The 19,838-nt window shown below is 35.8% G+C and overlaps 1 protein-coding gene across 1 annotated transcript; it reads right to left on the bottom strand.

Moving 5' to 3' along the window:
• Nucleotides 1–1,351: 1,351 nt before the first annotated feature.
• Tmem207 (transmembrane protein 207) lies at nt 1,352–19,474 on the bottom strand. Its single transcript, XM_074075233.1, is given in 4 exon segments — nt 1,352–1,488; nt 10,134–10,302; nt 11,185–11,221; nt 19,401–19,474. Coding segments are annotated over 4 exon segments (417 nt in total).
• Nucleotides 19,475–19,838: the final 364 nt, after the last annotated feature.

Raw genomic sequence — 19,838 nt, 5'->3', positions numbered from 1 at the left:
CAAAAGGAATTGATGGTAAGTGGCTTATGGCAAAGATATAGTAGGTAAGAAACCCTTAGGTTCTAGATATATTTTGGAAGTAGAGTCAACAGATTTCCTGACAAAATAGGTATAGGAAGCAATACGAAGAAATGAAGCAAGTATGATTCCAAGTTCTTTCACCTGAGCAATTAGGAATGTGGCAGTTAACATTAATTGAGATAGATAGGGTATTGATAAATCCTGTTAGAGAAAAGATAAGGAGTAACATTCACCCCAAGTTAAATTTGAGGTATCTATTGATTATCAACTGATTTATCAACTGTTTTATGCATTGAATTCTTAGCTGGATATTTTTTGTGCTCCTTTGGATTGTCACTGCCAATATGCTACTTGTCAAGGTCTCATTGTTACTCCTGCAATCAGAATCCTCAATGAAAACAATGACATCTATGTCAAAGTTTCTCATTGTGATGCTGCGATAAATGCCAGGCTTTGAGGGAACAGAGAAAGACTGTGGTCTCTGGAGTCCACATTCACAGAAGGAGAAAAGAGAACCCCATATTGACATTATACATGCTTTAGGAGGAATAAACTTTCTTGTACTGAGACTTGTAATATTTTTATCTTCTTCTTCATTTATCCTTCTCCTTTCACCTCCAATCTTATTTTTTCCTTCCTTTTCTGTTCTCTCACCCTAACTCAAATATACTGGTTCTGGTTCTAGGATGGGCAGTTCTGATTTTCTGCTTGGACCATTGTTAAATTATGATAGTTTTATTGAATGTGTACTAAGGGAGAGGTCAAATTAATATAGTGATATTGATATTATACACTTGAAATTCCAGATACTCAGGAGGCAGAAGGGAGAACAGGTCAGCCAGGGTAAAGTTAGCATAAGACCCTATTTGAAAAAAAAAACTAAAAGTGAAAAGGACTGGGAACATGGCTTAAGTGGGAAAGTATTTGTCTAGCAAATGTGAGCCCCTGAATTCAAACTCCCATAATGGAAAAAAAAAAGATGGAGAAACTGGAAACTGTAGCAGAGAATAATTTGAAGTGGAATCTTAAACTTAATAGAGTGATTCCTAGCACTGATTACTGCCTCTATGTGTACTAATGAAGAAATACTTACTTGGTTGCATAGCCTAAAAGTTTAACACAGCAGGGATATAAAGAGTCCACTAATTCATTATTAAAACATTTCCATGACTAAAATTCTTTCCCTTCATTTATTTCTTTTGTCTAGTTGTCTTTTTTCATAGTATATTGACAGACTTCCAGAAATTCCAACTAAATGAATGGCTTATTCCTAATTTTGATATTTTAGGAATTACAAATATTTCTAATACTTCCAGTGGATGATCCAGGTCTAAAACTGGCTATTTTTTGGCATTTTTTCATATGGAGGTAGAGGATCTAATATCTAAAAACATGGAATAGGACATATTCCAGGGTTTTGAGTTTGAAGGTAAAGTCCAACAATTGAAGTCACAGCTGCTTCTGTCCCTGGAAAGAAAAAGATGGAGAAAAGTAATCTTTCTAGTCTGCCTAAAACAGAAGTACATGAACTGCATGATGAGATCTGGCATTTCTTCGATCACTGGAGCAACAGAAAATTATTTGTACCCTTGAGAAAAAAAATTATAGTCACCTTGCTCTTCACAGCGATAGCTCAGTCATGACAACAAGAAAATCTCCTAGAATGAACTGATTATACCATGATTACCTGACCGTTGGGAAGCATTTACAATTGAACAGCTGAAAGTAGAAAAACTACACTGTCAGGAATCACACAAGAAGATTCTTCTAAACACTGATGTCATTTTAACTAATGTTTCCATCATGGGAAATGCAAGTGTCACTAGAAGCACTAAAATATCACTTACTAAACTTCATTATTTTAGATTTATGATCATAGACTGCAACTAATGCAAATAGTTAATTTAAACAATTCTTTTTAATAAATAGTGAGAATGTTAAGATAAATGGTGAAAACCTTGCATTCAAAGTATATACACACAATAAAGACAGGGCATATTTATTTACATTTCAGAAAACATTCTAAAGTTTAAAACAATTGAAATAAGAGTTCTTGAATTCTAGACTATGTAGAGTCAATTAAATAACAAAAACAGTCTTTTCTTCCACAAACTGGTCCTTCAAAGACCTTGAATTTATTCTTTTGAAAGCCTATTAGTATTTCCTTGAAAGGCTAGTGTTGAATCACACAGGAAATCAATAGTAATAATTTATAACCCTCTTTCTCTATACACATTTTTCTACCTGGATCTTTACCTGACTTTGAATGATTTTGATTTCATCTTCTCAAAACAATGGTCACAGCCATAAATTCATCTTTAAAGAAGAAAGTAGGTCTTTGAACTAAATCCAGCCCTTGATCATTTCTGTATATTAAATTTAATTGGGATGCAACCATGCCCATTCATTTGCATATTGGTCATGGCTGCTTTTGAACTTCAGTGGCAGAGGTGAGCAGTACCCATGGAGACCACAGGGATTACAAGGTCAAAATTTTTCCTATCTGTTGTTTAGCAGAAGAAGTTTACTGACTTTCCTTCAAGTATTAAGATTTGATAGCATTGGAAAAATTCCAAAGAACATGCCACAATTATGAAAAGAATCTGCAGAGTTGTTACTTAAGAGGCATTTGCTGCACCACTGGAATCCACAGGCGGATCACTCACAGTGCTTACTTTGGTGTGAAGGACAATAACTTAGAACCAGGGATTTTCATGCATTTGTGGTTTTCCTTATTTCTCATCTTGCTGGTCCACAGAGCAAAGTATAACAATTCAATTATTATAAGTATTATAATATGTGAAGGATAGAGTCATATTTAAAATATAAGTTTCCCCTCTTGGTTTGTTACTTATTTTAGAAAGTTACTTATTTAAGTGAATAAATCACACCTAGGCTACTACATAATATTTATTTACCCTAGTTTTCTCTTACACAACAAAAGACAATGGTAGTATCTACCTCTATAAGAATAATAAATGAGTGTACAGAATTTATGGTGAGACCTGGTCTTCAGTAAAGGTATATGATTATTATTATGTATCAAGTCCTGTACCATGCTAAGGATACGAGTGAATTTTTTTATATGACTGATGTTTAAACTCAGGGCCTCATGCTTGTTAGGCGGACATTCTACCTCTTAAACCTTAACCCCCAACCCTTTTTGCTTTATTTTTTAGAAAGGATCTTGCATTTTTGCCTTGGGGCCAGCTTCAAACCTCAATCCTTCTACTTACAGCCTCCAGTATAGCTGGAATTAAGAAAATGAGCCACCATACCCAGCTTATTTGTTGAGATGGGATCTCATTAACTTCTTGTCCAGCTGGCCTCAAACTGCAATCCTTCTGATTTCTGCCTACAGAGCAGATGGAATTGCAGGTGTGAGCCACCATATCCAGCCAATGAATTTACTTTTATATCTATCCTATTTTAATGGTTGAATAATGGTTTGGTTATCATTATTAAATACATCTGAAATTATTAAATTAAAAATATCATAAAGGAAAGCCGTTTGCAAATTGTAAATTTAAGATAGATCCGTGAGTTCCATGAAACTTGATTGGACAAGCAGCATTGATAAAATGTCCTTGCCCCAGTAATTCCTTCCATTGTGAATGTGTGCATGGAACACTGGTTGTTTTCCTACTAAACTGCTCCTGACGTAGTCAATACACAGTCAATGGTAACTTAGCTAACTTTCTGCCTGGAAGTGGTCAACCAGTTGGGTCTACACATTTATTTTTTGTGTTAGCACCAATTTTCTTTTTTTTTAGTACTGACATTATCAACATTATGCACCAGGTGACAGGATCTTGAAAATTGCTCTCTGTGGTAGGGAAATTTTATTTTCTCCTTACTACAGATTTGGCTGTTGCTCTTAAACTTCTTATGAACACCATAACTTATTGATAAAACATAGCAAAGCCAATGTATTCAGAAAGCATATTGAACATATATCAGTTTTCAATTTTTTCAAAGCCTGTTTACATTCAATTTCATGTGACTGGGGTGAAGAAGCAGGTATTGTCATTTTCTTTTGACAAAGCAAGAATCTAAAGGAACTCAATTTAAAATGTGAAAATCATATTTCGTCAGTACTGCTGGCGAAATCATTGAAACAACATACCACTGAGATTTTATAGTCAGAGTTCAGATTTTTTACATTATTAAGAATAATTCCAATGGATTTGACTTTATTAATACTTTTTGCTTTTTGAGACAGAGACTTGCTATGTAGTCCAGGCTGGTCTTGAATTTGTAATCCTCCTGCCTCTGCCTCCCAAATGCTGGGAAAATAGGCATGTGATGCCATACCTGGTCTACTTTCCCTTCTCTATCTCATCTCTTTCTTATATATGGATATGGCTAAAAGGCCTGAATTTGAGTCATAGACCTACCATCTACTCTGTTGTTTCATCTGTAAATGCCTTCATCTCCTCATCATTGGGTGTTAAGAACCCCTCATAGAGTGGTAAGAAGAATAAATGAGATTGAAAGTATCAGAGCTCACTGTAAGTGCTTAATAAGTATAAACCATTACTATTACCTTGCCCTTCCATGAAAGTGTGTGAATGAAATATTCCCTCTTTCCTTACCTAAAACAAATCACAGAAAACTTACATGTAAAACATAAACAAAGGGTTAAGTGCTCCTAAAATAGAAGAATCCTGAGAGACCTGGAGGAAGAAAGGAGCAAAGTGTGTGAGACCTGCTCCTTATTCATCTCTCTCTGGTCCTCCATCCCTTCCCCAGTTTAGGACACTTACATTTAATCACCTTTGCAAGACCAATATTTCTATTTTTCCTGAAATAAGGACAAGGGTAAATTATCTTTGAACTTGCAAGAGATCTGTGGTCAGGAAGAGTGGATCATTGGAGGGAAGGATTATTGGGAACACAAGCCCTGAGAAGCTAAGCCAGAATGAGCGTCCCCAGGAGTTCCTCTGTGGGCTTCACCTTGCTGTCTCCTCAGGAGGCAGGAGCCGTTTTCAGGGATACAGGACCCAGCTGCAATCCACAGACCACATGAAATGAAGGCAAAAGGATCTTGACATAGACTTTAGAGTAATTAGTATGTATCAGTAAAGTCTGACCAAACAATGGTGGAGGTGCTTTCCTGTGCTCTTTGCTAATGAATCTAAACTATTTATCCACCCCACGTCTTGTTTATCCTTGATGTACCTCTCAAACTCCAAATGTATTTTCCTTTGTTATCATTAAAATATCTGCTTCCTCATTAATATGGACTTTATTCAGCTTCACAGTCTTATTTCCCATGAAGTCTTACCTTTATCCTTACTCTCAATGAGTTAAAATAAAAACAACATTAGTTTTTAATACATTTAAAAATTTACTTGGCATTACTTTTCAAACACAAATAAAACAAACAGATCCTTTCTTTCTTCTTTTTAAGATAACTTGTAATTTGTATCTATTTCATTCTGTTTTATAGCCCTTGGTTTTATACAATGCAATATAATTATCAGAAATATTGAGATTTAGGATATATCCTTCTTTCCCTGCTGTCACTAAAATGTTGTGCAGATTCCTTTAAGAAGTCACTGTCTATGGCCAAATGTATATTCTCAATCTCCAGTTCCACATTTTTGGGTTGAGTGGGGGAAAACTGATCACAAATCTGTGTTTTCCTGTTGAGTTATTATTAGTTAGGAACATTTTTTAAATAGGTGAGGTCTTGAGATTTTTTTAAAAATGAAAAACACGTAAGAAAGCAGGAACATCAAAAAATTCATTGAAACAAGAAATAATTTTGCCTCAAACACAGATGCTGGAAAAACACTGCCAGAAGAATTCTAGAATTTCTAGTGTCTGATGACTGAGAGAAGAGGTCAGATGTCAGAAACTACTTTGTGGATGATCCAACGCAAGACATAAAGACAGTGAATGGGTATTTTCTGGGGTTGCTGCAGAGGTGGTAAGGAAGAACTGGACACAGTGTGTGTGTGTGTACAGTAGATAAAAAAAGAAGAGGAACTACCTAGGAGATACTGGAGCTGGGGTCCATAAAGAGGAGGTAAGCCTGAGTTGAGCAAAATGAGATGATGTCACAACTTCCAGAAAATCGATTTTAATTTTAGTCCTTAAAGTATTTCCAACTTCAAACTGTACAACTCTTCTTTTGCTCATTATTTCCCTTTTTCTATACATTCTCAACTTTCTTCTGGCCTTCCTTTTCCTTTCTTTAGCTACACCTCTTCCACCTTACCTCACAAGGAGAGTATATTAGTTCACTAGGGGTGTCATAACAAAGTAATAACAGAAATTTATTTTTAACAATTCTCAAGGCTAGACATCTAAGATCAAGGGTCAGCAGGGTTGGCTTCTTCTGAGACTTCTCTCCTTGGATTGAAGATGCCCTTCTTCTCTGTCTTCTCTGTACCTGTGTGCTAATCTCCCTTTCTTGTAAGGATGACAGACATATTGGACCAAGGTCCACTCCAATTACTTCATTTTAACTTAGTTACCTTTTTCCAGGCTATATCTTTAAAAACTGTCTTATTTTGAGGTTCTGGACAATAGGATTTGGACATATGAATTCAGTGGGATGCACATCTCAGCCCACAGCAAGGGTATCAGAGGGTTATTTCTTCCTTTCTGGAGGAAAAAGAGCTCCAACAAAACAAATACAGACATAGAAGGTGAAGATTGAGTGCAGTAAGTGCCAGGGGCACTTCTACAGAACACAGTGAACTATTTAGAGAAACCCTGAGCCCAGGACCCATCATTCAAGCACACGGATCCTGTGAAGGAAGATCCAGTTATATGAGCACTGGAGAAGCTCTTGAGGTCTGGGATATTTGGCTGAGATCCCAAGGACCTTTCACAGAACTAAAGTCTCATTAGACATTGGGTTGAGCTGTACTGCCAAAACCTTCCTTAAGCCCCTTTTATAAGGATGCCAAGTCAAGTAGCTACTTTTTTCTCTTTAGTATTTCTAATCAAGATAATTGGCAACTTGAGCCATATCATATTGGCAGGAATTGCAATTTAGAGAAATGACCTATTTTATATATTTTAACATTAGTAAAGGTCAGTCACCTCCAGCCTTTAATATTCAGCCAAAATTTTCCTCTTGGCTTTTCTTATTTGAGGGCAGTTTCTCTGAGATATTGAGTTAAACCTCTGATGTTTAGGTCAGAAGGACTGAGCTATTTCAACTAAATATTCAACAAGTAGTGATATTAAAGTAAAATAACTTTTGAAGGAATAAAATAAAGGTCTTGGAGGAACCCAATGTTAATATATCAAAACTAGTGATTCCATTAAATGTTTTAAATGACCCATTTCTCACACATTCTATATTCAGGAGAGGAATATCTCACCTTCCTCTCTGTGTATAAAAGAATGGCAGAAAGCCAGAAGCCCTATTTCATATTCTAATATGTCACCAGTGTCATTCAAATGTTTTCTCATTTTTCTCTCCATCTTCTGAGTAGTGTGAGGAAAGTTCAAAATATATCTCCATAACCTCAGTGTGGATATATGAATCCCTCAGTGGCTGGACTCAATCTCAAGCCATGAATACATACTTTGTGGGCGTTATGGAGGTGGATGCTATAGTTTGGCCCTCACTTGCCTCTACAGCCATGATAAGATCCTAGAGTACTTCTCCATCTTCCCTTTGGAGAGCAACTCCTTATAGAAATAGTAGGTAGAAAGACTTATTTGTATGGAGAAGTAAAGGAAAAATACAGTCAGGAAGATAAATCCAGTGTGGCTCCAGTTTCAGATTGCCCTAAAATATGACTTTGGAATTTGTTTCCAGAAATTATGGAAAGACTTAAGGAGACTCTAGGGAATCACAGAGACTACCATTTCCTAAATTGATCTTCTGAATTTGGTTCTGGAGAAGAGAAACAGAATGCCAAAACCTACAACTCTGCAGCAACATTCAAATCAGATTGTGAGTGGCTGGTCACTGCCTTCTTAGCTATGTTAGCATCTCTTGGACAGGATGGGAGATGGGCAGTGGGTGGGATAAGCTAATGTGGCACAAGAATGGATAAATAGGAAGAGGCATGGAACTCACAGCCTCCAAGATGGACAGCAGTAAAGAGGCTTTGTTATAAAGTTTACATGTTCCTTTAGCAAAATAACATCCAGAGGCTATACCAGTGGGATTGGGAGGAAAGGAGAGAATGAGGATGGCAATGAGGATTTAGGACCAAATCCCTACTATTAAGGAATCACTATATGGAAATGTCTGTTCGTTCAGAATATGAGATGTACTTTGTGTCCGGCTTGAGCTGTCTCAGCCATGAGTGCCCAACCCAAATTTTCATGAGCTCCCTACCCATAATTCTAGAAAGTTTGAAGTCTATTAGTTGACTTAAAGCAAAGTTATATATGTATATTTATCCAGAAGGGTAACAGAAATAGACAATGTCCTCTAAGAGAAATGACCACTTTCTACTTTAATATTTCAGAAAAAGAGACAGCATCTGAAAAGTCTCAACCTATTGCCTAGAACTTGATAGATGTGCAATAAATTGTGATCATATTTTTTTAGAAAACAATTTCATCCCCTATTTTCTCTTGTCATAATTTCTAAATAATATATAGAATGTGTTCTAATGCCTGACACACAGTGTTATCATATGCTGATTCATGAAGCCATGTATTAGTATATGACTTCTTCCATACTCATCCCTACTCATGCCTGGTTCAGGCAAGTTTAAGAGGTTATGATTGTTATGTAAACAATCATGAAAGAAGTAGAAAAACAAATAAAATTGTAATGATAACACATAAACTGCTTTATGATTATAACAGCATAATTGGGTAGCTTAATAATATACTTAAAATTTAAGCTGACTTCTTTTAATATATAAGGCAATCTAGTGAAAGGGCCAGCTTCAGATTGAGAGAAGTGCAAAGAAGACGAGTTTGCTTGTTCCTCTTTAGAAATGTTCAGTCAGAAGAGACAAAATTACACTTACTATCTCTGATTAAATAAAGAAAAATAGGCCAATACTATCATGTATATCCCTTTGACAAACATATTTTTAGAAGGTCAGTGACCCTATTTCCTTCTATGCTCCATGAAAAGTGTCTCTGATTTTATAAGATAGATTGATTGTCGTTGTAGAATTTAATTGTCCTTTCCAAAAAACTATTTCCCAAATTGATAATTTCTTCTCCTTGCTAAGTAATGACATTGGGGGGCAATAAAGCCAACAGTGAAAATAACTAAATCCTATAGTGCTAAGATTTCACATTAAAACATTTTAGTTTATGTTTATCCTTTTTATTTACTTGCTAGCTTTTCCTAGGACACACCCTGTTCCAACTATTAAAAATCTCATGCAGTCCCATTTCTGAAAGGCAACTTAATTTTTACCAAGCACTCTTCAGACAATGCTGAGGTATAATACAATACTTAGCAGGAAAGTCTCATAATAGTCTCTGAATGAGGATAATGCTTAAGAAGAAATAAACTATCAACTGCACCCTTCCAGAAATTGGTAAGTAACCCTTACCATGATGGATAGCAACTACAAATAACTTTAAGACCTGTTTTCTCCATTTCTTATCCCTTTATGCAAACTGTAAAGTGATGGACAGGGTAAGGGCTGAGTGCAGCAAGATCAGGATGCTGCTGTGTGTCTGGAGAAAAAGCACATGAGGACTCACACTCTCTCACCCAACTCCAGTGATTTCAGATGTTTCGTGTAGAGCAGCCCATCTGGAGAGCGTAGTTCAGTGTTATTTCAGATGTTAAGTGAGTCATAGAAGGCTCAATGAAGGTGATTATGAACACAGAATAACACAGACTGATATCAAAAGCTCAAAGATGTTCTTCAGCTCGTTAAGCCCTACCATACATTTGGAGTGTCCCTTACTCTGTATCTGTTTTGTAAGCGAACAAACAAACTGTTCAGCTTCTATCCCCATACTTCAAGTACATCAAATTTTCTTTCTTTTGCGGGGGGGGTTCCTTTCTTCTAAAGTATAGTCATATAACCTCTTCCCTGAGTGAGTGCCTTTGAGTTTCCCATAAGCACAAATTGTTCTAAGTTTACAAATTTTCTTGGTGGAAGGTAATTTTTCATGGTTTTGATGAGGAATCCAGAAGTGTGCAGTCAGCTTACCAAAAATGGGGTTCAAGATTCCAACAGCAAAAATTGCCATAGTGTGTCTTGGGGAATCAATTCTGGGTCTCTTTAGTCAACATTGGAGACAGAAGAGGACTACCACATAGAGAAGATTCACAAAGGAAATCAGCAGTAAGAACCTGCCATCAAAAGTAGTGGGAGAAGACTGAAGTAGAGCAAATGGGAGGTTAAGGATTTCTGTTACTACCTGGAAAGTGGACAAGGACTCCGCTAGCTTGGGTACAAGAAAACTGCAATGCTAAATTCTTTAAGCAATCTCCTGCTATCCTACCTTGCCACTAAACCTAAAGAATTGTTGGCCTTCAGAAATGATTGATGTTGCCAAGTGCTGATAACCATTTATTTCTATGAAAGTGAAAGATCATTCTAAAAAATTGATGTCTCCCTTTCTTTCTTCCTTCCCTCCTTCCTTTGCTCTTTCCCTCCCTCCTTCCTTCTCTCCCTACTTTCTTCTCCTTCCTTTCATTCAAGGTTGCATTCATTTAGTCAACAGGTATTTAAGCAAATGAACATATTTTAAATGTGAAGGTTAGGAATTCAAATGTAGAGAAGATATGGTCTTTGCCTTTGAGAAGCTAGCTATCTAATTTATAGAACTGTTATTAAATTTGTAAAATACAAAAGTCAAGATTTAGGAAGTTATATAACAACTTAAATTTCTGAAGGACTATCTCATAAAACGTGTAGCAACTTACTTTGAATGGCTTTTATAGCCAGAGGTGCAATCTTTGGAAGAGTCATTAAGAACCATTTCAAGGGGAAAAAGAATTATCTTATCATTAGCAATCTCCAACAGCGGAGTTAATTCTTACTCTTAAACACAATATGTGCACTGTCGTAGGGAGTGTTTAAGCAAACAATGGTTAAAAACTTCAAGTGATGTTTTATATATAATGATTCATATGACCGCTAAAATTTCCTTATGCTGTATAATTTCAAGTTCTGTCTCAAGTTTTTTGGGAAAACAAGAATGTAAATGCCACCAAATGTTTTATAAAACAAATTGAGGATATTCTTATCAGATGTATAAGCCATTAGGGTGTTGATCATTATAATTTACACACCTGGTGATAAAAGAAGAGTAGTAAGTACTAGAATTCTAAATGGTTAAAGCCTACTTCTTTTTTTTTTAGGGTTTTTTATTATTATTCATTTATTCACATGTGCATACATTGTTTAGGTCATTTCTCCCTCCTGCCCCCACCTCCACCCTCTACCTCCCTCCCCCCTCCCTGTCAGGCAGAACCTGTTCTGCACTTTTCTTTAGTTCCTTTGAAGAGTAGAAATAAGTAATAACAAGAAAGACATAGCATTTTTGCTAGTTGAGATAAGGACAGCTATACAGAGATTCCTAGCATTGCTTTCATGTACAAATGTGTTACAACCCAGGTTGATTCATCTCTAACTGATCTTTACACTGGTTCCTGATCACCTTCTCATGTTGACCTCTGTTGCTTTAAGGTTTCTGTATTAATTCCTCTGGAGTGGGGACATCAAATGCTTTCATGTTTTGGGTTTTCTATCTAAACCTGTACCTCCCGTATATGTTCTCCCCTTGTCATGTAACCCAAGTCCTACAACATTGCTGTATTTGCCCTTGATCTAAAGTCTGCATATGAGGGGGAACATACGATTTTTGGTCTTCTGAGTCTGGCTAAACTTGCTCAGAATGATGTTCTCCAGTTCCATCCATTTACTTGTGAATGATAAGATTTCATTCACCTTCATGGCTGAGTAAAATTCCACTGTTTATAAATACCACATTTTCTTGATCCATTCATCAGTAGTGGGGCATCTTGGTTGTTTCCATTACTTGGCTATTATGAATAGCACTGCAGGTGCCTTTGGAGTAACCTGTGTTGCATTCCTTTGGGTATATCCCCAGGAGTGGGATTGCTGGATCATATGGCAGATCTATGCTTAGATTTTTAAGAAGCCTCCAAATTTTTTTCCAGAGTGGTTGCACCAGCTTGCATTCCCACCAGCAGTGAACAAGGGTTCTATTTTCCCCACATCCTCACCAACACATGTTGGTGGTGGTATTTTTGATGATGGCTATTCTAACAGGGGTGAGGTAGAATCTTAGTGTGATTTTGATTTGCATTTCCTTTATGGCTAGAGATGGTGAGCATTTTTTCATGTGTTTTTTGGCCATTTTAATTTCTTCTTTGGAGAAAGTTCTGTTCAGTTCAGTTGCCCATTTCTTTACTGGGTCATTGATTTTGGGAGAGTTTAGTTTTTTGAGTTCCCTGTATATTCTGGTTATCAGTCCTTTGTCTGTTGTATAGGTGGCAAATATTTTCTCTTATTCTGTGGGTGGTCTCTGCAGTTTAGAGACCATTTCTTTTGCCATGCAGAAGATTTTAGTTTTATGAAGTCCCATTTGTCCATCCTTTTCTCTTAGTTGCTGGGTTGCTGGAGTTCTATTGAGGAAGTCCTTGCCTATACCTATTAGTTCCAGATTGTTTCCTGCTCCTTCCCATACTAACTTCAGAGTCTTGGGTCTGATATTAAGGTCCTTAATCCATTTTGAGTTGATACTAGTACAGGGTGATAGACATGGATCTAGTTTTAGTTTCCTGCAGGTAGATAACTACTTTTCCCAGCAGCATTTGTTGAAGAGGTTGTCTTTTCTCCATCATATATTTTTGGCCTCTTTGTCAAAAGTAAGGTGGGGATAGTTGTGTGGATTCACATCAGGGTCCTCTATTCTGTTCCACTGGTTTTCATGTCTGTTTTTGTGCCAGTACCATGCTGTTTTTATTGCTATTGCTTTGTAATATAGTTTGAAGTCAGGTATTGTGATACCACCAGCATTGCTCTTTTTGCTGAATATTGCCTTGGCTATTTGCAGTCTCTTGTGTTTCCAAATGAACTTTAGGGTAGATTTTTCAATCTCTGTGATGAAAGTCACTGGGATTTTGATGGGAATTGCATTAGACATGTAGCTTGCTTTCAGTAGTATAGCCATTTGTACTATGTTGACTCTTCCAGTCTGTAAGCATGGGAGATCTTTCCATCTTCTGTAGTCTTCCTCAATCTCTTTCTTCAGGGGTTTGTAATTCCCCTTGTAGAGGTCATTCACATCTTTTGTTAAGTTTACTCCTAGGTATTTGATTTTTTTGAGGCTATTATAAATAGAATTGCTTCTATCTATTCCTTCTCAGTTTGTTCATTGTTGGTGTATAGAAAAGCTAGTGATTTTTGTAAGTTGATCTTGTATCCTGTCACCTTGCTATACCTGTTTATGGTGACTAAGAGTTTTTGGGTAGAGTTTTTTGGGTCTTCAAGGTATAGGATCATGTCATCTGCAAATAGAGATATTTTGACAGTTTCTTTACCTATTTACATTCCTTTTATTCTTCTTCTTGCCTAATTTCTCTGTCTAGATATTCTAGTACCATGTTGAAAAGGAATGGGGATAGTGGGCACCCTTGTCTCATTCCTGATTTTAGGGGAAATGGTTTGTTTTTCACTGTTAATTATGATGTTGGCTGTAGGTTTGTCATATATAGCCTTTACAATGTTGAGGTACATTCCTTCTATTCTTAGTTTTCTTAGAGCTTTTATCATGAAGTGGTGTTGGATCTTGCCTATTTCTTTGTGGCATAAAATTTGTATTCATCACATCTGTTTCCCCAGAATCATCACTTTCTTACCACCAACCCCCAAACACATACATCTTCTCCTAGTTCAATTAAGGAAATATTTACCTTGTGTCTATTCTATTCAAAGCATTGAGAATACAGATAAGTTTGAATCTATTAGGCATATAAGTTTATAAACTTAAAAGCTCACTGTAATAGATATATAACAAAATACTGTTGTGTATTGAGAAGATACTGACTAACAATCTAAGGCCAACATGTCAGAGGTATTAGGCAGATAACCATTCTACCATTATATTTATTGAAGTAGCTACAGTTCTTTACAATCCAAACTCTCCAGGGAAGTTTAGTAATTGCTATTAACTTTTAATATATTGGTAGAAAATAACAAGTATTGGACAATTGGCTCCTTTCTGGTTAGACAATTGATAAGAAAAGACATTAGGCTAGGAGAAAAGCGAATGAATGTGGTCATGCATATCAGTTACCAGGAGGTGGATGTTTATCTCTCCAGTAAGAAAGCTCAAATCATTTGTGTATCTAGGCACAGCTAGGTCATTGCCTAGATAGTCTTAAAAAGATCAAATACACACAAAGTTCACAGTGGATTTAACTCCCCAGGTATAGAGATGTGTGTGTTAGTCATCTCAGAGTCCCTTGCTATGCCCGCCATTATGCACTGAAAGAACTTTTGTAGGTAGAATTCTTTCAGACCTCCGCATATGGCCACTGTTAAGGTATCCTGTGGTTTAACTGTGGAAATCTGTTCATCAGAGCCTCATATGCCTCTGGGATGGAGCTGTAGTGAATAATATCTTTTTTTAGCCATTGTAAAAATGACACTCAAGGCTGTTTAGCTTGAAAGCATTCATAAATGTCAATTAATTTATTGCTCCTAGCATCTCTCAGGGGGTACTGTGTCCATCACTATCCTAGTCAGAAGTGACTTTTTAACATATGTGCAGTGTCAGTCTAAATCTTTTTCCCAAAACATTGAAGACAAAAGTCAGTCACCCAGACAAGGAAGTTTTGTTTGCTTGTGTTTTTTGTTTGTTTTTGGTTTTTTTCTTTTTTTTTTCTGAGTACCTAGAGGGGTTAGCAAAGTTCCTAAATAAAAGTAGCTGAGGAAAGAAAAAAGGCAACTCAAGTATAACTTTAGAAAGTTTCCTAAGACAAGTGACCATCAGTGAAGGTTTTCATTATTTTTAAAAATTAATTTGCCTCTTAAAAAATATTTTCAAACTGGTCTCACTATGTAGCCCAGACTGGCCTCAAACTCATGACCCTCGTGCCTCAGCCTTCACAATGCTGGGATTACAGGCATGTACCTAGTACACCCAGAAATAAAGAATAAAAATAATAAATGCCACATCCTTATAAGAGAATATTATGCCATCATAGATAAGAAAGTAGACTTATGCTTATAATTAAAAGTCTTACTAAGAAAAACAACCTAGAGAGCTCATTCCTTCTTTATATGTATTCTTTTATACAAATAAATAATGCCACCAAAATAACTATTAGATAAATAGAAACACAACAAACTACCACAGAACTTACTTGTCATGGATACGGTCTTATAAGGAAATTTTTCCTTTTAAGATTTTTATAGTGTTCGTAATGTACGTACATCACTTTCACAGTCAAAAAGTATTAAAACACTATATCTAAATATAACCTCCTTTAAAATATAACATCCCACTTAACAGATGATTATAGGGAAATTTTCATGGTGTCCTGGCCCTATTAAAGAACAGAAGATTCTTGTTTTTGAATCTCGACATCTAAGTTCAACTCTAGGAATGTGGATTATTTTATCAACTTCCATACATAAATCTCTGTTTTTCTCTTTTTCCATTTTAAGATATTCCATATAATTTAAGGTCAATTCTAAATATTAAACACTTCATTTTATTTCTTACTTTGAAGTTTTGAGTCACTGAATATTGTTTTCTGTGCTAAGCAATAACCCAAGCTGACTTACATCACTTTCTCTTTCTGAACCCTGTGCACCCTCTGGTGGAGGTTCTGATAAGCAAGAAAGTGGCAGGCTGCTGTTAGCTGGAGAAACACAAAGTTATCCTGTAATGTCAGAATTTCTGGCACCTGTGGGATCATTTATTTCACTCTAAGAATTTTATACAATGTATCATTGAGATCCAGCGTAGGGAAAGACAGTAGGGAGGCCAATAGCTGGCCAAGGAAATTAAGCTAGCATACAGATTTTATGATTCTATATCACCGCTCTTCTTCATCTTAATTCCCACAATTCCCATTTCTTTCTCAATTCATATTTTCAACAATAACTCAAGTTCTTGAAAAAAAAATGTCTGGAGCCAGGCATGGTGGCTCTCACCTGCAATCCCAACTACACAGGATGGGTAGGTAGGAGGATCACAGTCCAAGGCTGGTCTGGGCAAAAATGCAAGGCCCTATCAGAAAAAATAAGTACAGCAAAAAGGGCTGGGGATTGGGTGTGTGGCTCAAGTGGTAGAGCACTTGGCCCTGAGTTCAAACGCCAGTATCACCAAACAATAAGTGTCTGAACTGTAACAGTATCTTATTTACTGAAATTTCAAATGTAAGATTTGGGGAAAAGTTTGTTTATGAAAATGAAGTTATTCAGAAATTACTCAAATTAAGATGTCAAGGTTGTATATATATATATATATATGTACATATATATATATAATTGAGAATGATAGTAGACTATATTGTTTAAGGAAAACATTTGCAATAATCCCACATGTAAAGTTAGAACTGAACAGCAGATCTGGTCTTCTAATAGAATTAGAGAAACAGTTAGATAGTGTCCTCTAAAACGAGCAAAATTAAGAGCATTACTCATCAGATACACAACTATCCCTAGTGTAGAAACCAGAGAAAAACTCAAACTATGGAACTCACAAAGAGAACATTGTAGCAATAAGAACAATGTTACCATAGTACTCTTAGTGTAAGTGGAATAACAGATTTTATGGCTTTGTTGTTTTGAAAAATTATTTCTCAATATAGGACAATGTACAATTTAATTATAATAATTTGAGGGAGGGATGAATATCAGATCATATCATGCAGAAATGAATGATAAATTGCACAGCATGTAGAAAAATGAACAGATGGTATATCCTTCATGTATTTCACCCGTCTGGGCTGTAGAGACTGTTTGCAGAAAATAAAAGGATGCATGGGGAAGGAAAGCAAATGAAAGGCAGAGCTTAGATTTGTATTTAGTACTATAAATTCTGAGGCCAGAATTCTCTAGAAGTAAATATTGACTGGACTTTGATTCACAATGATCCTGCCTAAGCCTCTTGAGTGCTGTGATTACAGATATGCTCTACCACACCTGCCTGTTTTGCTCTTCTTGAACAAAATATTTAACCTGCTGAGCCAAATAAAATGTTGGCATATCACTAGGAAGTATATTAATGCAATTAATTTATAGAATCTTTTTGTAAATTCAAGTTTTGTAAATAGCTATTATGTTCTCTACTACATTAGTGTAATTGGTTATGGAGAGCAAAACAGATTAAAGATGTAATCAGAGCAGACTGTCATCATTTTATTTCATATAAAATAAATTACTTATAATATTTAAATGTTATACAAATACAGCATAACAATGTATTGTTCATACTAAAATGTACTTATAAAAGTAAAATGAGTAGATCAAATCACAAAAAGAGTCTGGTGTTTGAAAATAAATTTAGATAGAATTAATGATAGATCAGAATTTTCTTTAAAAACTGAAATGTATATAAATTGTTTTGCAAATTCTTGGAGCAAAAAAGTTGATGAATTAAAAAACTTTCTGCTTAATCAGAGACCCTCTGTCTATCTCTTTCCCCACACACTGCCTCTGCCTGGGCAACCCTTTACTTCTTTCGTTTTATACCCTTGTATTCTAGCCCAAGTCTCCCTTTTTGCACATGAACTTTGGGCTAGTTATTGTTCTTTTATCTTTTTCCTTTCTAAAGGATATTTGGACTAGGCCATCTCTATGGGTCCTTTTACCTGTAATCGCGTAGGTTTGTGTTGGTAAAGGATAATATGTTCTCTTGGCCAGGAAACATTTTCACAGAGATAATATCTCAGACTAAAGAAGTAATCCTCAATTGAAAATCCTTAGAATAAATATAGGTAGGAAAAGAGAATCTTGTTTGAGTGTAGGGCTTTTATACTTTTAGAAAATAACATGCCTTTAATTATGGACTCATCCCACTAACTGCATTATACAAAAACAAAACCTGATGTATTTGTGTCTATCTTCAATACAATTGTTTATTTTATATTATTTCCCTAAAATATCAGCCACTCTCTGTCCATCTTTTTATTTTTTGCTAATTTGCATTTTATTTGAGGCAGTTTTTATTTTAACCCCTAAAGAAAGTAAATAATGATATATATAACAGATCCTTAGAGGCATAATGGTATAGCCAAAAAAGGTTGAGCCTAAGTGCCAGTTGACATCTGCAATTCATTTACTATTTCTCTCTGGTTCTCAATCTCTTTACCAGAAAAGGAAACCAGTAACCTCAGAAGCATAAAAGTTCCCTATTATTATATTTTCCTGCCATATTGATTAGACAGTTAGATTCAACATTTAAGAGCCTTTCCAATTATGAATTCTTTATTCTATTATTCTGGGTCAAAGACAGAAAATGAAGAGGCAAGATGAGGGCAGCCATGAAATCCAGAGTCAGCAAAGCAAACAAATCTAAAACTGTACATAACAAACAGCAGAAGACAATAGAAAACATCCAAAAATACATGCAAATAAGTAGCAATGGAGGACCACGAAGAAGCTGAAAGAGTGGCAGACGTTTAATAAACAGATTGTCAACAACAAGGTGATCCACTAGAAATACTTGAATGATTCTAAGGCCCAGGACATCACCCCACTTGGCTTGGTCTCTTACTTTGGAACCAGTGTGCACAGAACCTGGCTTTGAGGGTAATAGGCAATGATAATTGAAAGCAGCTGGCTGGCAGACAATGCAGCATCCAGAACATAGCACTTGGCAGAAGTGCTTTTCTGACACTTACACTAAGTCACAGTGCATTACAGCTACCATTAATCATCAGCAGCATTATTAATGGCATCTCTCCCCATCTCAAAAATAAAATTCTGAAAGCCATTAAGTCTGCAACACCAAAAGTGAGAAAAGTGAGTCAGTTACTCACATAATTCATAGCAAAAGAACTTTGAAATGTGCACGTAATACAGGTTAGAATTTTAGTTTTTGTATTCAAAACTGAACTATTCAGGTAACTGCCTCCGGTCATTGCCTTGACTTATGAGTGTGGATGCAACTGTAGATGATGTCATGATTCCTTCATAAACTTAAGGTACCCTTGAAACCTTGAGGGAGGGGAACTCAGTGAGCAAAAATACTTAGACATCACCAACTGGGCCTCTTATTTATTTAACAAAACTGATCAAACTGGAAATTATGCTTTCTAGTTTTGGAAAAATTGAGCCATCTGCATTTAAGAACTATTTACTTATTTTTTTACATGAGTATAACCATCATTTGAAATTCTATTGGAGTTTTTCCAATGACTTGAGCCTTTTTGATACTTTGAAATTTTAGAATGCTAAATAATATGCAATCTCTTGCTATTTACTTACATTTCATTTTCTTCACGTGGCAGATCCAAGAACACCAAGTGAAACACATGTTTAGAACAATAAAATCCAAACATCTCGCCACTCTAATCCTTTAATACAACAGTGCCTAGAGACAATGTGGGTTTATATCTTTTCATTTTGTTTTTTTTTTAATTAAAAGCTCTGCAGCACAGTTTATTGTTGGTGTACAGTTTTAATTGGAAAAATTCTCTGGATAGATTCTTAAACATAGCAATGACAGGAGATGTACATTGTGAACTAGATTCCCATCCTCCATACCACTATAGATGGATTTGAAAATTTTTTTGTTTTTTCTATAAACAGATTTTGTTTGCTCAAAAGAGCTTTTGTACACCTTGCATTTTTCTTTGTTTTCACATTTGAGTTAGAGGAAGGAAGGAGCTTTATCACTTGTATTATTTTCATGCAAAGGAACAA

This window comes from Castor canadensis, chromosome 5 (assembly GCF_047511655.1).
Source record: "Castor canadensis chromosome 5, mCasCan1.hap1v2, whole genome shotgun sequence".
Classification (NCBI taxonomy): Eukaryota; Metazoa; Chordata; class Mammalia; order Rodentia; family Castoridae; genus Castor; species Castor canadensis.
The sequence above is the reverse complement of the archived record's forward strand: the minus strand, read 5'-3'. Positions and strand labels throughout refer to the sequence as shown.